The 24742-nt window shown below is 43.1% G+C and overlaps 1 protein-coding gene across 2 annotated transcripts in view; it reads left to right on the top strand.

Annotated features, from left to right (window-relative positions):
- The window catches only part of ETS1 (ETS proto-oncogene 1, transcription factor), a 129022-nt gene that overhangs the window by 1723 nt on the left and 102557 nt on the right, over positions 1 to 24742 (top strand). For both annotated transcript variants that reach the window (XM_059184693.1, XM_059184677.1), the window contains exon 2: positions 12584 to 12667. In XM_059184693.1, the coding sequence (XP_059040676.1) occupies positions 12584 to 12667 (84 nt within the window). The remainder of the gene's footprint in view (positions 1 to 12583; positions 12668 to 24742) is intronic.

Genomic DNA, 24742 nt, shown 5'->3' with positions numbered 1-24742 from the left:
AGATTATAATGAAGTTCAAAGGCGAGCAGGGTCAGAACTGGAACCCGCTGCTGGATTTGGCATCAAGAATGTGGATGTACATTTGGGTCCTGTTAGAGATTGGCTTGGTAACGGAGAACAGGTATTTAACCTGACTGTTCTTAAAATGTGAATGATGATTCGTGCCTCACCTATTCCACAAAGATGAGAGAACAGGAGTAAACAGCATAGAGAGTGAAAGTTCCAATCCTGTTGAGGGGCGGTCCTAAGTAATATTGTAACAAGTTGGGTGTGTGGGTGCAGGTCCCTGGGGGAGGGGGAGGCAGAACACGGATGAATGGTAGGGAAACAAATGATTAGCCCTGACACTCCGCTCTTTGATTATACCCAGAGCCTCAGTGTATGCCTGAATTTCTTACTGAGAATTCCCATTCTGGTGTACCTCCTGATTTTATTTATTGATGAACAGATCTGTTTTCCACAGCGACTCTACTTTTCTAATTACTCATTGAAAATTCCCATTTCTGCAGCAAACAGCCGAAGGAAGGGTGACATCCCAGAAGCTGGGACACATACCCGCCCCCGCCCCCTCTTTCTTTCTTTCTTTATGGAAATTAAAACATATTTGGTATTTGAGCAAACTGAATGTGGTATGCAACAATTTAGTGGCGTTGGAGGCAAATTTTGTGAGTTTTCAATCCTCGGAAAACTCAGATTCGAAAACAACTCATTTTGTGTCTTTTCATCTCCTTCGTCCCTGCTCCACTGAAAATGTAGCTTTAGGGAACTCCAGCTTTTAATCTGGATTATTCTCCGAGTATCACACCTGGTTTCCTTCACTTTCCCCACCGAGAGGAAAATAATTCCCAATATTTTTCGAGCACTTAAAGTTAGTATGCTCGGGGGTCCTTACTGAGTGCTTTGCACAGACTACTTCATTTAACCCACATTGAAGTATTTGAGGTGGGCACCCTTGTTATTCCCATTTAACAGCTGAAGACCCTGAGCTTGGTGATATGACCAATGTAGAGTAGGACCTGGTTAGAACCAAGGGGCTGTGAGTCCAGACCTTGGGGCTGGCACCGTATTGCAAAGCAACCTTCATAGCTTTCAGATACTGACACGAGTTTAGGCTGAATTCTTCTGCTCTGACTCATGATTTGCTCTTATTTGGGAGAATACTATGGAATAGGCCTCTTTTCCAAAGGGGAATCTGCAGATCGACCATTCGTTGTTAGAGAGATACTGACCATTAGAAAAGTTAAAGGTCTAGTTGACCAGATCAGCATATCTCTCCTCCGGTGTCTCTTGGGACAAATATCGATTGAATTTCTGTGTTGTCTCCAGCCTTGTGTTGGGTGACGTAACAGATACTGAAGGAATAATAATGGATGTTCCATTTCTAAGATCAACATAATTTTATTTTAGGAGGCAAGGTCTTACCTGAAAAGAAGTTGAAAATAAAAGACAATATGAATGCTAAGCTGTGTGACACAGTCTATGAGTGTCTGGGGACCTCAGATAGCAAGAAATCATGTCTGGAGTAGGGAGTGACATCTATTTTGATCAATTTTGTTTCTCATAGAAGAGGATAGATTTGATATTCCAGTTGACTAAGGGCTGCTGCTGTATCAAGAACTTAGAGGAGAAGGCTGGGGTAGTACTCACTAGGAGAGTCAAGAAAGGACCTCTTGGTGAAGATGTCAAAAAATATTCTCAATGGGAGAAGTAAAATCTAGAAATTTTCAAGTGATGTGGAAAAGTAGAACCCACCTCCCCCCCCCCCCCCGAATTTTAGCCTTTTTTTTTGTATTTAAATTTTTTGACCTTTCATTTGGAAATCATCTCCAATGCCTCAGAAGTCGCAAAACACAAACCGGAGAGTTTCCAGAAGTGTTAGGACATTTAAAATTGTGAAAAATACAATGCAAATTATTTTCCTTCATCATCTTTTGGTGCCCCTGGTGACCTTTTAAACGAAAGGATTCCTGTCAGTGGGGAGAGAACAGCAATGGCAGTTTCTTGACATTCGAGGCTAAGTAACGACAACCACAGGTTCTTAAGAAAGGCTAGAAGGCTTGTCAGACGCGCCCATGCTCAGGCACATGGCTTTGGGGACAGAGACAGGTCCTGAGCCGCCTGTGTTTCCCTGGCCAGGTTTGTATTGTCGCTAAGCTAAAAATCGAACTTCTGCTCAGCCTGTGCTACAGATGTCTTTTTGCCTGATCCTCAGGGGGCCCTGCCCCCTCAACACCTGCTTTGTTGTAATCACTCATGAACTTAACCAAGTTTGTCCAGACGCTTCCTTGCTCCTCCAACTGAGGTCCTTTGGGCCATAACATCAGCATCACGTGGGATCTCGCTGGAAATACAGACCTTCCCCCTGTACCTCAGACCAGCTGACTCAGGCTTTGCATTGTAACGCGATTCCCAGGTGATTTCTATGCAAATCAGTTGGGGAAAGCGCAGCTCTAGAGGAAAAAAACAAAACACACACACAAGAAAATTAAAAAACGTGAACGAACAAAAACTCTTGAGTATTTTCTGTAGCAGCTTACTACTTCCTTATGTTCATATCTAGTTGCTAAAGAGTTACTCCACCAAAGATAGACATTTAAGTCAAAAAAATTTCGGTCTGACTCGAGAGGCTACAATATCTCCCCCTTTGTGCCTTGCAGTCTCTCAGTGAGTTTGCTCCTCGCAGTAAGAAAAATGCTTACTTCTCGGTTTTATGCATAACAATGGTACAAATAGACTACTATTCAACAGAAATTGTGGCTCTTCAGGGAAATTCTTAACTAATGCCTACTCAACCTCTGCTTATGGAAGGGAATCCTTTTCTGATTATTTAAATGCAAGTCCTTTAGAAAAAGGAACAAGGGATTTAGGCCATCTGGGTTCTAGTTCTAATACCTGAATGAATAGCGTCTGCTCCTTTGGGCACTAAAAATAATAATTAATAAAACCCACTATAACTATGAAAGTATGAATGTTTACTAATGCCAGGCCTTATGACAAGACAGCAATAAATAAGAACCACTATTTGTTGACCATTTTATCATGCATAAAGCACTCTGCTAAGCACGTTTATTTTATCCAACCCTTCTCAATGATCCTGAAAGGATGGGTATTATTACCTCCAATTGATAGTTGAGGAATCTGAGACTTTGTGAGCTTAACAAACCTGCCCTTGGCCATAGGCTCAGTGAGGAGCTGCCAGTTCACCCACAGTCTGTAACTCCAGAGCTCTTAGTTGCTGATAAACTTAACCTCTCTGAGCCCAGTGTATTCAAACAAAGCATGATGGTCAACTCCAAAGTTGATTAAAATTGCAAAGTCCCTCTTTCTGCAAGAAGGGCAGCAAGCCGTTGAACATTACATTCAGAAAATTTGAACCTTACAGTTTGGGCAGTAAAACAAATAAAACAACACCGTGAAAATCTCCATCTGACATAGTCCCAAGAAGTTGCTTGCTGGATTTGAGAGATCTGAGGCAACTGGTCTCCTTTGGTTCAGTTTGAAAAGGGCATTATTCAAATCTATCCTGATCCCCTTTCATGTCCTCTTAGTAGCTACCTCTGTTCATGATGTCTTTCAGTCTTGTTGAGAGCTTCTTAGGAGCCCAAACCATCTCCATATTCTAGATTGTGTCCAATGTGCTCTCCATGCTGTGAGTAAAAAAGTAATTATTTAAAATTCTAGGCTCTTTAGGGATTTCTTTGGCCCCATCCATTGGGTTAGAGGTGACATTTTTAATCTTGCAGACCTTCTTTGGATTTGACTTAGCCAAGAATCTCATATAATGTGACCTCCACTATATCTGTCATTGTGAAGCAGCGAGTACTTAATGTCATTTCTCTAGCTTGCTCTTTTTCTGTTTCTAGTTTCTTAGTAAGAAACAATTTAAATTTATCGATTCGCTATTCATAGATAACTATAATATGCATGGTGGCCAACTGTGCTCATTTGCTAAATTTCGTGGTTAAATACAGCATTTGAGGAATGACATTTGGAGATGAGGCTGTGGGCACTTTTATTGTAAAATAGGGTACTGTTACCCTCAGTCTCCCAGAGGATGTTCCCACATGAAGCCTGATTGCCCAGAAAAAAGTAGAGTGCCAGTTTCTGCTAGGTTTCAGGGATTGGGATTGATATCGTGTTCATAAATTCCTCGCATTTAAGAGCAGGCAGGTTTGGATGTATCCCTTGATGTCTATGAGAAGCAACTCCCACTCTGCCCACTGTTGACAATGCCATTCCAGCAGTGTGACTGGGAAGGATTTGTTTCCATGAGGAGGAAACATAAAATAGTCTGTGAGGTACTCCTTATTTCCTAATTGCTATGGTACAACAGACTAAAACCATCTCATATTCTCTCTCTTTTTCAGGACATATTTACGAGTTACTCCTTGAGGAAGGGCAAAACAATATAATCTTGCAATCATATGATAACATGAGTGTATTTATAGTCTTCCAAGAAAGATTGGTTGAGCTATGTCAATTTATACAGAACTTGAAAGTGTTATGCTTAGTTAGGAGATGGGGGTGGTTTAGAGAAATAGGAGATGGCTATGAGTCATGTTCATGCCTCTATTCAAGTAAGGTTTGGAGCACTAATTATCAGTGAAGCGGAGGAGAAGTAAGACTGCAATGCTAGCTGTACCCTGAGTGGCTGCTTTGTGCATTTAGTGAAGGTGGCCTGTTTGGTTTAAGACACAAAAGGCAACAGCACATAAATGAGAGCACTGCCTTTATAGGTCAGGGTTGGCCACTTAAAATAAGAAGGAATGTTTACTACTGTAATGTTGAAATACACAGTCAAGACAATGAAGTTCTTAAAAATTTTAGGAGCAAGGAAGAGAAACCATCTCCAATCCTTCGAACTATTTTTCTTTTCTCCTTATTGTAATCACAAAGTTTCCTTAGGAAATGATCTAAATACTCTTAAATTTGAGTTCTTGGGGGAATTGAACTTGGCAGCTTTTGTTACCCTGCCAGATCAAAGGAGAGATCTACTAAAATGACTGGAAAAATACCAGTGAGCTACTTATGAGAGTTAAGAGAGAGAATAGTACAATAGATAAACTTGTCAATCTGGTGCATTTGTTAGTTTAAAGGAAAATATGATTCTGGGGCACCTGGGTGGCTCAGTTGATTAAGTGTCTGCCTTTGGCTCAGGTCATGACCCCATAGTCCCCTGAATGGAGTCCTGTGTCAGGCTCCCTGCTCAGTGGGGAGTCTGCTTCTTCCTCCCCTCCCTACCCTTCCTGCTCTCTTGCTCACTCTCTGTCATATAAATTAAAAAAAAAATTTTTTTTTAAAGAATAATACGATCCTGCATGTAGTGAACATTGAAGAAGTCTAATCTTAGTGTTGCATATGGACACACGTCATCACAGGTGATGGGTCTTTTTGTTGTTGCTTTAGAGATATCTTCACTCTTGAGTATATTCAGGCTATGAGACATACTGTTATATGTTCTAACTCTATTTCACGGACAGGTTCTTTCATTCAGTCAACAAACGTGTTGCATGTCTACTATGTAGCATATGAAAAGGCAGTCCCTACTCTCCAGCAGCTCAGGATTGAGGAGCAGAAACAGACATTTATAAAAGAAATACTCTGAAACAAATAGCAAATACCAAAGTAGGAGTATTGATACATTGAGTCCTGTGGACGAGGGCCGGGAGTGTCCATCTAACTGCCCAGGGGTTCAGGGAAAGTTTCCCAAAAGAAGGAATGCTCCCTCTGAGTCTTTAAAAACAGATTTTCATGGCAGTCATAAAAAAGAAACTCAAACTATTCATTGGAGATTTAAGGTGTTGCCTTGACATGGATGGCAATGTCTTTAGTTTGGCAAAGGTTCCGTTATTTTTCTTTGAATGGATAGTCCTTTTGTCAGTCAAATTCTTTTCCTCCTGCACTCTAGGCCCAAAGGGTGTCTTTTTTTTTTTTTTTAAAGACTTTTTATTTATTTATTTGACAGAGAGATTACAAGTAGGCAGAGAGGCAGACAGAGAGAGGGGGAAGCAGGCTCCCTGCTGAGCAGAGAGCCCAATGTGTGGGGCTTGATCCTAGGACTCTGAGATCATGACCTGAGCCGAAGGTAGAGGCTTAACCCACTGAGCCACCCAGGCACCCCAAAAGGGTGTCTTTTTAATACAGATTGATGGGAATCCTAAATTCTTGATATTGAATCCTAGTAGCAAATCTATTTAATTTTTGCATAGCAAATTATCTACATTATTTATGTTTCATAGCTTTATCCACAGTTGAATCCTTCACGTGCCATCTTTATATCTAGCATAGATTGGAACCATGATTCCTGATCTGTGACATTAACAGGAAGACTGGAGGGTAAGGTCAAAGTTAGAACACAGTGCCGTTGTTGGTGGTTGTGTAATTTTGGCTTCTCTGTTATGGAAGGCACTTTGTACACGTTCCTTGTTCCAACAATACCACTTGTAGGTATTTAATGACAAGAGAAAATATTTTAGAACCTTTATCATGACAAGGAACTCGGACAAGTCAGTTATACAGTAATAAGAGACTCATTAAGTCAAGAATAATGCATACATAGAGCATAATACTCGAAGCCATAAACTTTGGAATGTAGAGCTATATTCCTTGAAGTAGAAAAATGTCCATAACATGTCAAATGTCAATGAAAAAAGCAGATAACAACATAGCATGTAGAAAATTATACCATGAAGGTAAAATTATGATCATGTGTATATGTTATATTTACATTCGGAAAGACACATTAAAAAACACCCAGAGGAACATTGAACAGAGTATTAGTATAATTACCTCTGGACAGTGGGATTTAGGGTGATTTTGACATTTATTTTAGACATTTCTGTGTTTTTATCGTAATTTCTTCAATAAATATATATTATTTTTTCCAAAAACAATCGTTTTCAAAAGAAATAAAAATCATTTAAGTGTAGTTTACTATTTCCTTAATGGCATAGTGTTTCCTTGAAGAGCACATAACCCAGAATAAAAAACACTAATGTCACCGTGCTCCTGTAGAGATGCAGCCAAGCAGGACAGAGTTGATGTGAACTGGCTTCAGCCTTCATGAAAGTCTTCTCTCTTTGGCATTTCCTATTCTTTCTGCCTAGGTCTGACACACCCCTGCTCCTCCCCAGCCTCTCTGCCCTCTGGGCCTCCCTCACCCTGCCCTGCAGGGATCTGGGTGAAAGGCAGCTTCAGCCTGCAGGTCAGGCCCAAGTCTCTAAGCTTGCGGAGGGTGGAAAGGTCTAGAAGAGGTCCATTGGGTAGCATGCTCTACAAAGAATAGTGCTTTCCCCTGAGTCCCACAGAAAACTGTTCAAAGTCCATTACTGGACTGACACACCCACATAAACCAAACTATTATCTTTTTTGTCCTCTGCACGGATTGAGCATTTTCATATGGAAAATTGAGGAGAGTGAAAAAAGAGGAGCCCAGGGGAAGGTGGCTGAAGACCTAGAGTCAGATCTCAGCCTGACTGGGTTACAGCATTGCCCATTGTCTTTCACCACATCTTGGCGGGGGGGGGAGGACTTAAGTGAGTTAAAGGGCATGTACGTGTTTTCTAACTTAACTCTGAGAATCAACAAGTCTCTGTGTGGCCGTATCCTACCAGCACCTGTGTAGGGCCTGGAGCAGAGAGTGAAGATGCAGACGAAATCCTTAAGTTCTAATGGGGTGTGCGTTGATGAGACAATCAAGAAGCAGCTCAGTGTCACATGGGGTGGTAGAAAACACTTCTGTGACGAGGTGACATTAAGAGCAAAAGCTTAGAAATGGATCACACAACAAACCTATTCTTTATTTTTTTAAAAGATTTATTTATTTGAGAGAGTGTGTATGCGGGCAAGGGGGAGGGGAGCGACCGAGGGAGAGGTAAGAGGAAGCAGACTCCCCGCTGAGTGGTGACTCCTGGGGCTCCATCTCAGGACTCTGAGATGACAAGTACCTGAGCTGAAACCAAGAGTTGTACCCTCAGCCGACTGAGCCAGGAGCCCCCACACCTATTATTTCAAATGGATCTTTATTCAGATCTGGGATCTGCTCAGATTCTCTGATTAGAGAATCTAAAAAAAAATCTGATCCACTTTACATTTTCCTTCTTGGGAGACCAAGTCATCCTTTCATTCACTAATTTAAAAAAAAAAAAAATCTCTTATGCCCCCTCGTCTATCTTAAAGTCTGGAGATACAAAGATGACTCAGATAGCTCAGAGTTTAGTGGGAGAGGCAAATAGAAACAGATGTTTATAAAATTTTTTTTTTTTAAGATTTTATTTATTTATTTGTCAGAGAGAGAGAGAGCGCACAAGCGAGCATAGGCAGACAGAGGGGCAGGCAGAGGCAGAGGGAGAAGCACGCTTCCTGCCAAGCTAGGAGCCCGATGTAGGACTTGATCACAGGACACTGGGATCATGACCGGAGCCAAAGGCAGCCGCTTAACCAACTGAGCCACCCAGGTGTTCCGAAACAGATGTTTATAAACCAATGTGTTAGGCACAGTGGCAGAAACACGCAAGGGGAACAGGGGGGAAGGCCAGCTAGTCCTGCCCGGGAGGGAAGGGTAGGGCAGGAGGGGTCCCTGGCAGCGAGACCTTCTGAGAGGAGTCTCAAAGCAGCAAGAGAAGCAGGTAGGTGGCTGAGGAGCAGGACAGGAGGCATTTCTACCAAAGGAGGTCATGTGAGAAGGGCAGGGAACAGAGGACTGGCCCCATGAGCTTGTGGGAACAGACGTTCCACGTTACAGGAGCAGAGGTGTATCCGTGTTGGGTAGCATGAGCCCTAAGGTGGAGGGGGAGCACTACCCCCGGAGGCCGGGGCAGGATCCTGAGAATTAAGTCACTTCAGACACATTTATCTGCTCCTTGGCCATTGCTGCTTCCTTTCAAGAAAACTGAGCTCAGCTCAACACAACCCTGTTATCAGGTGTTCACATCGTTCCTTCACTCTGGCGGGCCTCTGGTTGCTTCTAGGCTGGGGAGTAAATCTTAAGCCACACAGTTGTTTTGTATTTAGGTAATAAACGTTTATGATGCCACAACAAAACAAAACAAAAAACAACAAAAACGTTGGTCCAGCTGATGTTTCATGTTATGTGGGAGGGAATTCTCCTTGGCCAACAAGTCAAAAAAAAAAAAAAAAAAAAAAAAAGCGTCACCCAGACACTTTTTGCTTTTCCTGAAAGGGTTTATGTCCCAAGCAGCTGTTCTGTGTCACAATCTACAAGTGGAGAAAGGGTGAGTTCTTTTTTTCTTTCTCCAAAAAATAATACAGCAGTAATCCATTTCTGTCCCAGAGTTATTTCCTGAGATGAGAGCCCTTGAGAGCTCTGGCAACTCCCTCTTTTTGGCTTCCTCCCTGGGCAAAGGGCTTTTCCCCAAGGGAAGTGTCATTCATCTAACACAGCCGCAGGAACACAGCCCCGCGCTGAATGAACCATATGTGGGGCCATAGGTTTCCTCCCTCACTCTGTCTGCTGGACAGAAAACACATATTTCCACCGAACCTCTCCCCAAGCTGTGTTGCTCCAAGGGGTGTTGTCTGGCTGAGATTGAAACTCCTGATGCCCTTGAGCTGGGCTTCCTGACAAGGCTGCCCCTTCCAAAAATCCTTTTTCTTACAAATACTTAAATAAAACAGGAATTCAGAAGAGGAAGGATCTTTGCCACTTATGGGAGTATAGGGGTGATTCATATGGCCACAGGGCATGCCTCACACTGCAATCTTCCACGATTTCCCATTCCCCACACCTAGTAGGACTGACCGCTATTTCTTTCTAGATTGCTGATAAACTGCTCATCACCTTGTATTATAGTCCTATGTAAGTCTGTCTTTGCCACTGCCTGGAGATAGAGACTGTCTTTCTCAGCTTCATTCTGAGTCGGAGAGAATGTGAGGTCTATGAGGTTGGGGATCTTTGTTTACCAGGTGGGTCCCAAATGCCCAGAACAGGGCCTGGCACACAGCAGACGCGTAGTAATGATTTACCGAATGGGTAAACAAGTTTCTAACAAAGGACGCCTTCACTGTGCTTGTTGCATGAATGATTGAGGTCTGTGATGACTCAGGGGGTCCATGGGACTTTTGGGGAGGACATTGGAGGGCTGAATGGCTGGCACAAACAGTGCTCCCATACCTGACAGGTCCCAAAGGTATAGGTTGTCCTGCAGGGCTCTGGAGGGAATCTGATCATGGTTAATCTATTCTTAGGATGACACATTCTGTGTTGCTGAGTTGTAAGTTTCATCCGTGAGCAGATCAAAAACTTTCAAGTGGGGATGTATAGATTGATGACGATTCATTAGGATTTTTGCATTTGATTTCAAGATTAAAGGTAAGGAATGCTTTGGTAGGAAGGGAATGTTGAACTCATTGAGACTATCTTTGACAGTGTATGGTCAGGATCAGTCCTCGTTGACCTATGTTGTATGTACCTTTTTCATATGTCATGTTCGGTCTGATTCAAGATAGCTCCTCATTGTTTTGAGAAACAGGTGATATTAACTGGATATTAACTGGATTTTAAAAATCCAGTTGGACTTGCATACTTTGGTCTTTGTCTCCTCTTAAGCTTCACCACCGGAAATTCTTAAGGGGCCATTTTGCTGCAACGGAGATAAATTTCCCCTAAAAAACAAGGAATAGCATCTTGATTAACATAGCCTAGTTACCCTTAGTTATTTTATTTATTTACTTATGAAATATTTTTATTTATTTATTTGACAGAGAGAGATCACAACTAGGCAGAGAGGCAGGCAGAGAGAGAGAGGGAACCAGGCTGAGCAAAGAGCCTGATGTGGGGCTTGATCCCAAGACCTTGGGATCATGACCTGAGTCGAAGGCAGAGGCTTTAACCCACTGAGCCACCCAGGTGTCCCCTTAGTTATTTTATTTTTAAAAATTAATATTATTTTGTCTGCATCTATTTTTGGAGAAAATGCATCATAAGAAAAGTAAAGGGTTAGTTAAAAACAAGAAGCACAAGTTCTGGGCAAAGATATGTCTTTTGACGATTTTTAATTTACTGATCTCAACCATGCAATATTAGCCACTCTGTAACTGTAGTCCTTAGTCGGTATAATTTTCTGTTGCTGAGCTGGTTTAACTATATCATTTAAATACATTTCGTAGGAAGGAAGATAGGCTCATTGGCTGTCAACTGAACGAAGACAGTAAACCAAAACCACAAACTGAACATAGGACATATAATACTCTTTTTTTTTTCCTTGAAATGTGCTGGTGGCTTTACATATTAGCAAGAATAAAGGAAAAGACAAATATAATCCAGAAACAGTCAAGTTAAAACAAAAATGTTACTTTAAAAAAAAAAAAAAGGTTTTATTGATTTGAGAGAGAGACAGCGAGACGGTCCTGCAAGAGTACGAGTCGGGGGAGGGGCAGAGGGGAGCAGCAGACCCCTCACTGAGCAGGGAGCCTGAGCTGGGGCTAGATCCAGGAACCTGGGATCATGATCTGAGCTGAAGGCAGATGTTTAACCACCTGAGCCACCCAGGCACCCCTAAAACGTCACTTCCTAACCATAGGAATTTAGCCTTCGAATGCTGTGCCTAAGAACTAAATCTTCTAAATCACTTAGGAAAGACTTTTTTTCAGTATATAATATTGAGTTGATTAAAGTGTGTGAACTAATGTACTTTAGGAAGCATTTAGATTAACAAAAATGTTTGATACATAAATGGTTTTCCTGATGACTGACAACCAGCTGGAAAATCCCTTCAGCCAGAACATTCCTCAAGTATTCTCGACAGTCGGATTTTTGGTGTAGATAACAGCTCTGCTCAAGAATTATTTCATAGTGTTTCTCCTTTTGTTCCAGATGAATAATGTTCCATCCGTTTTTCAGGGCTTCTCTCTGTTTATCTGTGTCTTAGGTCCTGGTGGATGTGTCTCTCCAGTAGGGCTTTTCCATCCTTCTTCCCTTCAGGCCTTTCTTTTTTTACTCTTTTATCAAATTTATGCCACACCGGTGTGCTGAGTGCACCTGCTATGTGCCAGGCCTGGTTGGGGTGGAGGGAGGGTGGTAGATGGGGATATTACTAAAAATAACACGTAAGACCTGGTTCTTGTCCAGAAACCCTGCAAAAGGGTCTTTTTGTAGGTGCTTTTCCTGCTTCTTGACTGTAGCTCACACAGGCTAGGCACTATCCCTGCTACTTTGCAGTCAAGAGACTGGCTCTGTCTGGGGTCTGCCCATTTTCTATGTGCCCGTGATCTGTCACTTTATCTTCCTGATTTCTCATTTCCTTCTCTGTAGCATAAAGAGGTGAATTCTAGGGGTGCCTGGTGGCTCCGTCGGTTATGTGTCTGACTCTTGATTTCGGCTCAGGTCACAATCTCAGGGTTGTGAGATCGGGTCCCATGTAAATCTCCCCGTGGAGCCTGCTTAAGATTCTCTCTGTCTCCCCCTCTCCTACCCCTCCTCCCCACTTCAAAAGAAATATTGAAAAAAAGAAGAGGTGAGCTCTATGGTTCCTAGGAGACACCCACTTCTAAGACTCGAACCCTCTGGTTTCTAGTGCACACATTGGTGCAAGCAGGGGCTCAGTGAAGGCTTTCTCCCACGCAGGTGCTGAAAGTGACCATGAGCTACTTTGTGGATTCTGCAGCCAGTGGCCCTGCCCCTTACTCAGCAACACGTCCTGCGATGGCGGTAAGTGGGGTCCGCTCCCTGCTTTCCCCTTGCCCACCCTGCCTTTCCTGGCTTCCCCTTGCTTTCCAGCGTCCTGACCTCTCTTGGACAGAGAAGCCGGGACCCGACTCCAGATTTGGAATCAGCCTTGAATCTCTTGGAGGAGCTAAATTGTGAGATTATCTGTGTTTTTATCGGCACGTAAAATAAAAATCCAAGACTGATGGATTTGCTGAGAAAGGTTTTTTAGTGTGTTTGAGTTTCAGAGAAAATGACTCAAGCACGATTAATGGTTAAAGGCTGGTGATTTTTCACTGATCAGTTCACTTGGTGAAAATTTTTCACATATCGCTATACCTTGGGTTTAACATGGTTAAACTTATTTGGGGCCTCATACATAAAAGCTAAATATCACAAGTCTTCTGATCACAGAATTTAAAACTGAGAAATGTAACAGTAAGTTTACAGGAAAATGTTATAAATCCCAGAATAAGAGAGGTAAAAGGAACTTTAAAAATAAGACTAGATAAAGTTTCTTGCCCTCAGGGAAAAAACCCTCACCCAAGCAATGCATTGATCAGTAGAAGGTTTTGAAGCATTTCTTATCAATTGATTGTGTGAGCGATCCCATGATGATCCCATCGATCAATTGCAATGTTGAAAGAACCTTTACTACTAGCTGATATATTATTGACTTTTCATTTCAAATTCTGTATGTTTTCATATGAAGAAAGCCAGTGTAAACGTTGAACTCGTTTAGCTTACTCTGGAAATGGACAGATAAGCTTAATGCTAGATCTTCCCTGTACATTTATGGCTCTAAGGAGACACCAAGGGACTAGAGCTCTTTTCTGACTCTGGTCTTGGACTGTCTTGCCTGAGGATCTGCAGAATTTCCAACGCGGGTACCCTTACGTTAACCACGCCCACTCACTGTAATTATATTTTGAAAGATTTGATGTATTCACAAGTTATTTTCCATATCGTTGAAAAAATAACTGACCAAAAGCTATTCTATGTTCAAGGAGTGATTATCACTGCTTTTTTCAGTGACTATTCTGAAATACCTTTTTTTTTTCCTGTTTTAAATGGCTGCTGCATTTGTATAACCCCCATTCACTTTTCTAAAAAAATTAGAATCAGGAAAAAGTTTAGAGTAACACCAGAAATATGTTTAGAAACACACACACACACACACACACACACACACACACACACAAGTCCTGACCAGCCGTCACTCAGTTTTGCTCTGTAGAAATCACCCAGAGTCTTGCACTTGCTGGTCACAGAAGGGACTGGAAAAGTTGTCAGGGAAAGACTCCTCCTCCTGCTTCTCACACAGAGGTTATCATCTGAGGTCAACACAAATTATACTAAATAGTTCTTAAAGATGATATTGAAGAGATTTGTTAAAACAAATAAAGGGTTTTGGGATTTCAGGGCAAAATATGTCATTGGCTTGGAAGAATAGATTTAAAAACTAGCCTATGTTAATTATCTTTGCCAGTATGGTAATCAAAGTAAACAAGACAATAACTTCTGCAAAAAAGCAATGCTATGCAAATTTGTATGCATTGTATTCTAGACACTGAAATACATGGTATTACAAGTATGCAAACTACAGGTATAGTATTAAATTAACCTTGGCAGGGTGTCTGGAAATTGTATGAAATTAGAAAACCAAAACTCAGCTCTGGGTACATATTTTCAACAAACAACCCCACCCCTAACTGAATTCACTGGCTAGTTTTAATGCATTTTAAATGGTCTCCACTGGTTGCAAAACAGAGGACTCATTTGCTCCCAGCCCCAACAGCCATATCTGAAAAGTATTATCAACCTGCGGGATCCTTCTCGCTGTGAATTTCAGAGTTGCTTGGGTAAAAGCAGAAGGTTGCGTAAGAACTGCTAACTACTACTCCAGCACTTTCACGCCTAACTTCTCTCTGGGCCTCAGTTTCTCCATCACTGGGACTAGTTAGGCAACTTTTCAGAACCCTAATGCAAGCAGTCAAGTCTTGTGACTTCTTCGCCTTGGTGCGCTCCCTAATACAGATGAGTGCATGCATAAACAAACAAATAAATAAAATTTATTGGTACAAACTTAGGGTCAATCAACCAGCCCCTGCAGAGAACCTCAACCTAGCCAGCACCATAAGAAACAAAGAATCTGTAAATTGTCTGCAGACTCTAACCTTGGGACACTGGCATTAGCGAAACTGACAGACCTCACACCCTTGATCCCAATGGAAGATTTCGGGGAGGAGTGAGCACAGCTTCATTAACTTTCCCAGACAAGAAAGTCAAAGCTGCAGACACCAGAACCTGCTCAGTTCTGTTGGAGCCACTCTATCTAGAGGTCAACCCATGGTACTTAATCCAATAATCCGCGTCCTCCTGCCTGGTGCCCTGGGCTCCAGTCTGGTAAGGCCAGGCTGGGAAGAAAAGAAACTCTGTCTTGGGTGTGGGGATTTGAGGGTGGAAGGAAAATGGTAAAGCAGTGGGTTTTTAATGGGGCTGATTGTGCACCCAGGGGATAGTTGGTGATATTTTTAATTGTTAAAAGCAGACAGCAGCATCCCTGGCATTTAGAGGGTAGAGGCAGGGGATGCCGCCAGCCATCGCACAATCACATGATACAGTGTCCCCACAACAAAGGGTTATTCGGCCCCACACGTCAGTAGGGGTGAGGCTTACGAGTCCTGGTGGCAGTAGCCCCGGGATCGGGTTTGAAGGTAGGATGGTCCTCCATGGACAGACTGGTCTAAGCGGCTCTTGGCAACGTGTAAATTACTACTTCAGAAGGGGAAATCTTACGAAAGAAAAACAAGTGAGAATATATTCATGTTATGAGGGGTTCTGCTTTGGCTGCTGCTTTCACTGTTCAATCTAAAGTTTGGTTCCATCTAAAGCAGGATACGAATATTTTCTAGTCTCCACAGATGGCTAATTCTCCAATTGTTCATTCATAAATTAGAGGTAGCATCAGCGTGACTCGATCATTTGGGGTACCAGAAGAAGGTTTAAAGTCATCATAAGCAACAGTTACAAACTCCGCGGTCAGGTAACGGCCTTCTTACACAAAACTCACATTATCTGCCTCAGGGTCAGCTTGTCAAAGTCAGGATGCGTGCTTTTCTCCTTGTAAGGTCAGTCCTCTGGGGGACGATGGCCATGAATAAAGTGGCGTCATAGCCGGGAGGTCGAGCAACAACGCTTTGGGGAGTTGTCTGGCCATTGTGTGGGAGGGGGTGACGTTTTCAGGTACGAATATGGGTTGTGTGTCAGGGACCCTTTCATCCAACGGGAGGAAGTGCTCCTTCCTGTTATGCTACCTCAGCAAGCCCATGGTGAGCCCTGGAAGTCCCCAGCAGCGCTGGTCCCTTCATCCCCTCATGCGTCATCCTCTCCTCCGTGCCACCGAGGCTGCGGAGCTGGGGGGAGGGCAGGAATGGGAGGGATGGGCCACTCCTGGTTTTGACCAAACTTGTCCCAGTCCTTGGCCACCTTGAAAGCAAGGAGGATGTGTGGAGGAGGTCCCCCCGGGATTAATGACCCGTGGGCCATACCAGCTTTAGGAAGCACCTTGAACTGTTCAGAGGAAAGGACTAGCACTGCCCACTCACCTCTCAGAGCTCAGGCCTTTGGGGACAGAGTAATATGCTGGGCAAGAGTGATTGTGTTGGTCCCAAATGCCAAAATTTCCTAGGATAAGGCTCTGGGTTTAGGCAACATCCCATGTTCCCTGAGATGGAGTGAAGGCATGAAAAACTTGACATTCTTCCACTTTCTGGATCAAATGTTCTTCTCTTATAAATATGGTCACTATGAAAGAAGCATTTCAGAAACTGTCCAACAAAAGCCCTTTTTTTTTTGGCTTGTAACTTTACTATATGAATGGATGAATAGGATCATACTTTCTAGACACTTAATGGCTATAATCATATAGAATAACATGCTATGAGGTCAGGCCTATTTCAGACATAGGATCACTGAGTAATTTGGGTGATGCTCATATGCCGGAGAGCACATCGAGTATCAACTTTCCGGGGGGCCGAGGAAGGTTGCTGCCACTGGCTGGTTTCAGTCATTGCCCTTTGTACTTCCTGTCCTTTTCCAGTGGAACTCAGGGGACTGGCAGCCCTTCTGAATCTCCAGTGTGGTGCCCGCCAGAGGGGTAGCGTGGCCATGAGCCTTAGCTAAGTACATTTGTAAAAATAAGCTCCAAACCACACCCTCAGGCACAGTTTGCCAACACAGAGACTTTTGAGATTGGATCTTGCCAACCACTCTGTGGTTTGAGCAAATCCTCTTTTGTACATGTTCTTTCTTCCTTCTGTCATCGAGTGATTGATCGATTGATTTTTTTTTTTTTTTTTTTTTTTTTGGATACATAACTCTGGTTCTACCTTCTGACACTCTGGGGAGGCAGGAGGGAGACCCACTTTGTTCTTGCCTTTTACATGAGATGGAGACAGCCTGCAGTGGCAGCTGTGGAACGCAGCCCGTCCAATTATAATGGAAAGGATTTTGGAGTCAGAGATGTGGGTTAAATTCTGGTCTCTTACTTTTTAGCCATGTGACCTCAGACAAATTACTTAACCTCTCTGGACTTCAGTGTCCTCCTCTGTGTGAGAGGCGGAGTATAATTTTTGCATATAAGACCATCATGATGGTTCAATGAGAAAATACTTGTTGAGTGCCTCCCCCAGATATGACCTCAGCTAATTCTCTATCGCTTATGCTCACTGTCTCTTCTGTGCTCTTCTCTGGACTTCTTGATCACATTGGATGGGAACATGGACGGGGGGAGTGGAGATGATCCCACTTGTCCATCCGAGGGTGTTGCCCGAGCAAGATGGGGGCTACTGGGGTGAAGATGGAGACATTCTGATTGTGCAACCTCCTTGCTTCATCACTACTCTGCACCAGAAACCGCTCCCTCGCCACCAGATCAAAGTTCCCTTGTAATGGGCTGGTGGTTTACAACCCCATTGTGTAAACAGACCTGGTTCTCTTATCTTGAGTAATTGCAGTTTAATTGGACCTCCTTGGGAAGCAATTCCCTTCTTACCCAGGGCTGTTCGCACACTCTTCACCTCCAGCCCGCATGCCTCAGGATTCTAGCCTTGGAGTGGTCACCAGGGAGTCCGTGTTGTCCTTGCTGCCCTGGGGAAGGGCTCGCGCTTGTTGCTGTAAAGCCTAGCACAGAACGTTCTTTCCTCCTCTGTGTGAATCCTGGAGAACAATGGATAAAGCATTTGGGATTAGAGAAGTAGAAAGACACAAAAGAAATTTAGAATATAAGGGAACACTGGACTTTTTTTTTTTCCTTGTTGCTTGTCATGGTGATGGCTTTTCCCCTGGAGAGATTGCTGGAACATGATGCTTAGGGAAATTATTTACATCCATCACTCTTTGTGCTGGGAAAGACTGATCATGTATACTTCTCCAGCATCTTGAAAAGGGGGGCTTTTCTACGATACTGGGTTCAGGCGGCACCACCTAGAGAAACAACCTACAGGCCATCTCTCGATATCAGGAACGTAAGGTCCTCAGAGATTAAGTAAGTTGCCTGAGTTTACAGAGCTGGCGGGAAGCGGCATGAGACCCAGATCTCCTGACTCCTGTCTAAGGACACTCCTTAAACTAAGGAATTTATCCTCATTTTTTAGATACATGATAATGTCAAAGCACTTACAGTAGACTTTCATTCACGCACCTAGCTGCCTTATTTATGATGAGGTGATCTTCCTGGATTTAGGAAAAACCCAAACTGCATTTTATAGAGCACTCAGCAAATTGGAATTACTGCTGGGTCCGGTAGCCTGGGCGACTTTTTCCACCCAGGAACCCTGGGCCCGGACGGAGGCTCTGAGTCATCTGGCCCTCTACCTCTCCCCTGTGGGGTGCCCAAAGCTGTCACCTCTGCAGTCACTGGGAGGCGGCAGGCTTCACACTAAGGGAGTAGATAGAAACAGACAAAGAACACGTATCTCCCTGCGGATCTCCCAGCAGGAAAGTGTCAAGGCCAGGCGGGCACTCAGGCTGGTAGCAAGGTCAGTGACCCAGGAGCTTCAGTTGGGGTCACCAAAAGCTGGCTGTGGGTGGAGGCCGCTGTGGTCTCCACCTGCCACGAGCCACCTCAGCTGTGGTCAGTTCCAGAAGGATTTTGAGGAGCCTGTCTCTGCGGCACAGGTCCAGGCTCTGCGTTTCTCCCTCAGAAACCTGTAGGCGGTCAGCCCTGCCCTTTCACCGAGGCCCAAGCCCATCACTCTTATTGTTTTAAGAAGAATTTCCTGGCTTTGAGTCTAAAATTAAACTGCCCTTTGAGAGTTTCCTATTTTGTCTGTTCCTGCCTCTCCCGGGGCGGCCACACCCTCCCCTCCCTCCTCCTGCTCAATGGCAGTGCTGAGGAAAGCTGAACCCAAGCTCAGGAGTATTTCTGCTTGCCTCCTTCCCCTCTGCCTCTCCAGGGAGTGGGACACACGTGCCCTCCTGAAGCAGATGGGCCTCCGTGTCCTCCTGAAGCCCCGACGTGGCTGGCCCCAAACTTCCCCCTTAGCGTTGCCTCAGGAGTTTCTTCATGACGTGTTGGGGGCTGAGTGAAAGCAGGCGTCTTGTCAAGTATCCTCTGAGGATGAGGAAGCCCAGACTAGGTTAAAGCCTGTGGAGTTTGGCCTCATGTGGAAGGCCTACTGCATGCAATGGGAAGAAAGGGTTGAAGCTGAGAGACTGTCTTTTGGTTGCCCCGACTTTTCCTGAGCATCAACGAGTCAGGAGGCCCGAGAGCTATTCGGTAGACAGGTGCTTCCGAAGCTTCACAGTTCTCTGAGGAGAAACCAGGGACATGGGGTCCAAGCAGTGTTTGAGCATGGTCTTAGGAAAGAATTAGAAAAATATGAAGGTATTCCTAAATTTAAAGGGGGTCCTTGTATGTCATGAATCCAAACTACCTACGACTAGGACAACTCTTGGTTCTAGGGGTTCCTCCACCCATGAAAGCTGTGGGTCACAGGTTGGGAAACAGAATGTGGATTGATCCGCAGAAGAAGTCACTGGACTTGGAGAAGCGTGGAGATCACTGAGGCCGGCCTGCTCAGGGAACAAAATCTGGAGGTTAAGAAACAAGCTGGAGGTGACGCAGCTCCATAGGGGCAGGGCAGGATGTGAATCCAGGCTCTCTGATTCCCCGTCTTCTGTCTTCTTTCTTCCTACTAGAGTGTGGGGATATCTACGCCATTTCCGGAAAAATGGCTGTTCCCGCAAAGGCACACATCCAGTGTTAATTCATTTTCGCCCCTGGGTGTAAGATGTTTGTTTTGTTGTTGTTGTTGTTGTTGTTTAAACAGCAGCATCTAGAAATAGTTATTGTGTCTCATATACTCATGGCCCTGAATTCTGAAGTTGACCAAAGAAAAGCCAGATTTGCTCCCACAGAGTTTGTGTACTGAGTCATTAGTAGGCAAACACGGGGACATTTATGGTTGCTTGGTTAAAGGTGGGCATGAACTTGAAGAACAGATCATGTATAATCTTGCGGACTCCAGCATGGTTTATGATGTAGTGTTGTGAAAATATTCCCCTATTCCCTCTTTTCCAAATTTTGGGGGCAGGGGCAAGGCAGACGATGAGCCAAAGGTTTGGCAGGCATGGGAGGGAAAGGGCAGAAGATGCTCCTAAAGAGATAGCAGCAGGGGGTCGTGGGTTGGGAGGAAGATAGAGTCCCTGACTCTGAAGTTTGGGGGGTGGAGCTAGGCAGAGGTAATAAAGTAGAGGAAACCTTGACTGGAGGGCGAATGGATGAGGACATATGTGGTCCTAGTCATTAGAGTAGGCTCACCTTCAAAGCAGAGCAGGGATAGGGTGTGCCCATTGTTCCAGTAGTTCCAGATTTGTGGGGCTTTGTTTTATTTGTTTCCAGTGTCATAAAGGTGAAACATGTGGGCTTGGGCTGTGTCCTCTGACAGCCCCCAAAGGGATAGGGAGAAGAGTGCCCTTCCCATAGCATCTTGCCACCATGTGTGAAACAGCAGGACAAAACATGCACTTTCCTGAGATGCCTCAGGGGAGGGGATCTAATCCCTCCAAGGCCCTATGGCTACCATCCTTCCCTTGGTGGCCACTGGCAAACCACCCGAGGTTCCGAAGCTCTACATTTGGCTTCCACAACTCTGTAGGCTTTCTTGTTTTTCTTCCTCTGTCTTCAGCCAGCCACTGTTGGTTGTTTCTTCCCCTTTCATCTCTTGTAACTGTAGGCAACTTTACAGACCCATTTCTTTTTTTTTATACTGACCCATTTTTTATCTTTTTTTCCATTTTGTTTGAACTGCCATTTTTCCTGACTTTATACTCTCACTGGGTGCTCCATGTTTCCAGATCTAACTGCACCCTTTCTTGTCCTCTTCTATCCTGTATCCACCTTCAGGAACCCCTGCCCCACCAACCTGCCATCACTCCATCTAAACATAACTGAGGGTGAAATTCTCTTCCTCTCTCCTTTCTTATGTATTACACTTACCTTTGTCTCACCTTTATCTCCCCTTACACTCACCTATCTAACTTACACAGTTAGAAAATCTTGTTGATTCTAACTTTGAAACATACTTACATTTCTTGTTTCCTCTTTACCTCTACATTCATGACCTTGATCTAACTCTGCCCTCATACCTGAACTGCTGCTTAGCACCACAACCAGCAGGATGCCCCTGGAACACTCATGTGGGAGTAATACATAAGGGGTGCCCCAGCCCTGAGGAATCAAGCTAAATGATATCTTAATGCAAAATTTTCAGAAGTCAAAATTAATGCAAAAATTATTTAAAAAAGTAAAAATTTTAAATAAAGTAGGTTTAGCTATGCTGATTCCATCTCCCCCTTTATCTTAGTCTCCAGTATGGCTCTGTGAGGCACTCCAGTGCCTATGTCCACTTCCTTATCTCCTCCTCTTGCCCAACCCATCCTACTTAGCACCATCAAAAGAGTGCCAGAAGTGCTAGAAGAACATATTGATTCACCATGTCACTACCTCTAATGCAGACACCAAAGCCTTTCTCCTGGAGCCAAATTCCTGTCTGGTATTTATAGCCCTCAACATTGTGATCTTGTCCTGTTCCTCCAGCTTTGCTTCTTATTCATTGACCCCCATGGCAAGCGTCCACATTGTCCAAGATCATAACTTTCCCTCCAGCTTCTCACCACCAAACGACACAGTCTGTATCTCTCTAGATGACCTATCTGAATCTTTCTTATTCTTCCTTTGATAGTATTACATGTTCCTTTTCACCTTAAGGTGTGTGATCATCTTTTTTTTTTTTCCTTTCTCTAGGCTCTTCACTACATGTTCTAGGCTAAATCTTACCCAGCTTTTGGGTGACCTTAATTTGCTTCCTCCAGGAAGTATTACCTGCTATCATGCCCCTCCCCCTACACGTTGGGACTTAACCCTGTCCCATCTCCTCGCTGTAATTTCCTGTTTACTTGTCTGAATGTTCCTAAGGGTGAAGTTCATTTCTTGTTCATATTATGTTCTTTGCATCGAACATGATATTCAGCATAGACTGGGTGTACTGATATAAATTTGCTCCATAAATATCCATTGCCATAATTTGCCTAGTACCTATCCTAGGACAGCAGTCACCCTTCTTGAGAAATCTGTATGAGGGCCACATAAGCTTCATGTTGGACAGGTAGAAGAAAAGACAGTCTGAAACCAAATAGACCTGGGTTTGAATGCTATCTTTATTATTTTATTAGCTGTTTGGCCTTTGGAAGTTTACTTGTCCTCTTTTTAAAAAAGATTTTATTTATTTATTTATCTATCTATCTATCTATATATTTATTTATTTAAGAGAGAGAGAGAGAGAGAAAGAGAGGGACAGGGACAAGCAGACTTCGTGCTGACCTCAGAGTCAACTTGGGACTTGATTCCAGGACCCTGGGATCATGACCTGAGCTGAAATCAAGTGTCGGACTCTTAACTAACTGAGCCACCCAAGCACCACTACTTGTCGTCTTAAAACCTCAGTTTGTTCTGCAAAATAGGGGTAGGAATAATAATCTTGCATGAGGGTGATGAAGATTAAATGTAACCATTTCTGCACAATGCTTAGCATAGCAACTGGCACAGAGCAGGTGTGTGGTGTATGTTAGTTCCTTTCAAAAATTACCTGTGGTGTGAATGAGTGAGGACGGGTGGTTTCTTAAAACTGTGACAAGGACTGAAAATATTGCTTGCATCTTATGAGTTCACCTCCAGTTGCAGCCAGGAAAGGACGGTGTCAACAAAGAGACTCAAACTTATTTTGGGTCGTGCTTTTTTAAAGCAACAGAGTGGGTGTTGTGCAGCCCAGATTTCTGACCTGTTAATAAACCTGCTTCTTGCTCCTCAACGAAGACAGTTTCATAATGAATTGGACCCAGCTATGTGGTTCTTTTGAGTAAAAATGTCATTTTTGAGTAAAAATGTCATTTTCATACTCTATGAAATAGGTATTAAGTCAGTTTGTCAGATGTCTAATAAACAGGCAGGTGTCTAGATAACAAGAGTCATGGTGCTTTCAGGAGCATCTGCTAGCAAAGACGTTTGTGGTTCATGGTAAGCTTAGTGCATTACCTCCTTCCCATTCTTAAGAGTAGGGTCCTCTGGCTCCCCTGAGGATGGCTAAAGAGAAAATAATGTCTTAAAATAAATCTCCATTTGTAAAATAATATATGAACTATCCCTGACAAAAACCTGGTTTGAGGCACGAGTGATTAAAAAAAAAAAAAAAAAAGACACATAAATTCAGTCTGATGCTGAGCATGGTTGTTAATCAGAGGCTGGGAATTGACTCCTCACACTGCTATGTTGTTGTCATTGCCTGTATCTAGAACCTCATGGCTTTATCCCTAACCCACAAAATACTCCCCTGCAGAATGCATGCAGATAATTTTCCTTCGACACTTCCTTGCGCATTACATTTTGCCATCAGTGGCCTTTCCTTAGCAGAGAAAGCTTAAACATGTAAACTTGAGAAAAATTTCTCCATCCCACCTTGTATCAAAAAGAATAAAATATTTAGGAATAGATTTAACCCAGGAGATGAAACACCTGTACTCTGAAAACTCTAAGACACTGATGGAAGAAACTGAAGATGACAAAAACAAATGGAAAGACATACAACGCTCATGGATTGGAAGGATTAATATTGTTAAAATATCCATATTACCCAAAGCAATCTACAGATTCAATGTAATCCTTATCAAAATACCAATAACATTTTCCTTATTACTAGAACAAATAATCCTGAAATTTGTATGAAACAACAAAAAACTGAGTAGCCAAAGTTCATTTTCTTTATCCACACCAACATTTGTTATATCTTATGTTGTTGATTTTAGCCATTCTGAAAGGTGTAAGGTAATATCTCATTGTGATAGCCAAAGTAATCCTGAGGAAGCAGAAAGCTAGCAGTATCACAATCCCAGATTTCAAGATATACTACAAAACTTTTGTAATCAAAATAGAACAGTACTCTCACAAAAATTGACTTATAGATCAATGGAACAGGATAGAAAGCCCAGAAACAAGTCCGCACTTATATGGTCAATTAATCTATAATGAAGGAGGCAAGAATGTTCAATGGGGAAAAAGACATTGTCTTCCACAAATGGTGCTGCGAAAACTGGAAAGCTACATGCAAAAAAATGAAACTGGACCACTGTATTATACCATACCCAAAAATAAACTCAAAATGGATTAAAAACCTAAACATGAGACATGAAACTATAAAACTCCTAAAAGGAAACAAAGGCAGTAATTTCTCTGACATCACCTTTAGCAATATTTCCTAGATATTTTCTAGATATCTCCTTTATATAATTATAATTCCCTTCCCTTGGGCAAGGGAAACAAAAGTAAAAATAAACTGTTGGGTCTATACTAAAATGAAAATCTTTGGCACAGTGGGGGAAACCATTAACAAAACAAAAAGACAACCTGGCAAATCGGAGAAGATATTTGCAAATGGTAATCTGATAAAGGTTTAATATCCAAAATATATAAAGAATGTATACAACTCAACACCAAAAAAAAAAAATTCAAAATCTTTTGGG

The sequence above is a fragment of the Mustela lutreola genome, chromosome 1 (assembly GCF_030435805.1).
Source record: "Mustela lutreola isolate mMusLut2 chromosome 1, mMusLut2.pri, whole genome shotgun sequence".
Lineage (NCBI taxonomy): Eukaryota > Metazoa > Chordata > Mammalia > Carnivora > Mustelidae > Mustela > Mustela lutreola.
The sequence above is the reverse complement of the archived record's forward strand: the minus strand, read 5'-3'. Positions and strand labels throughout refer to the sequence as shown.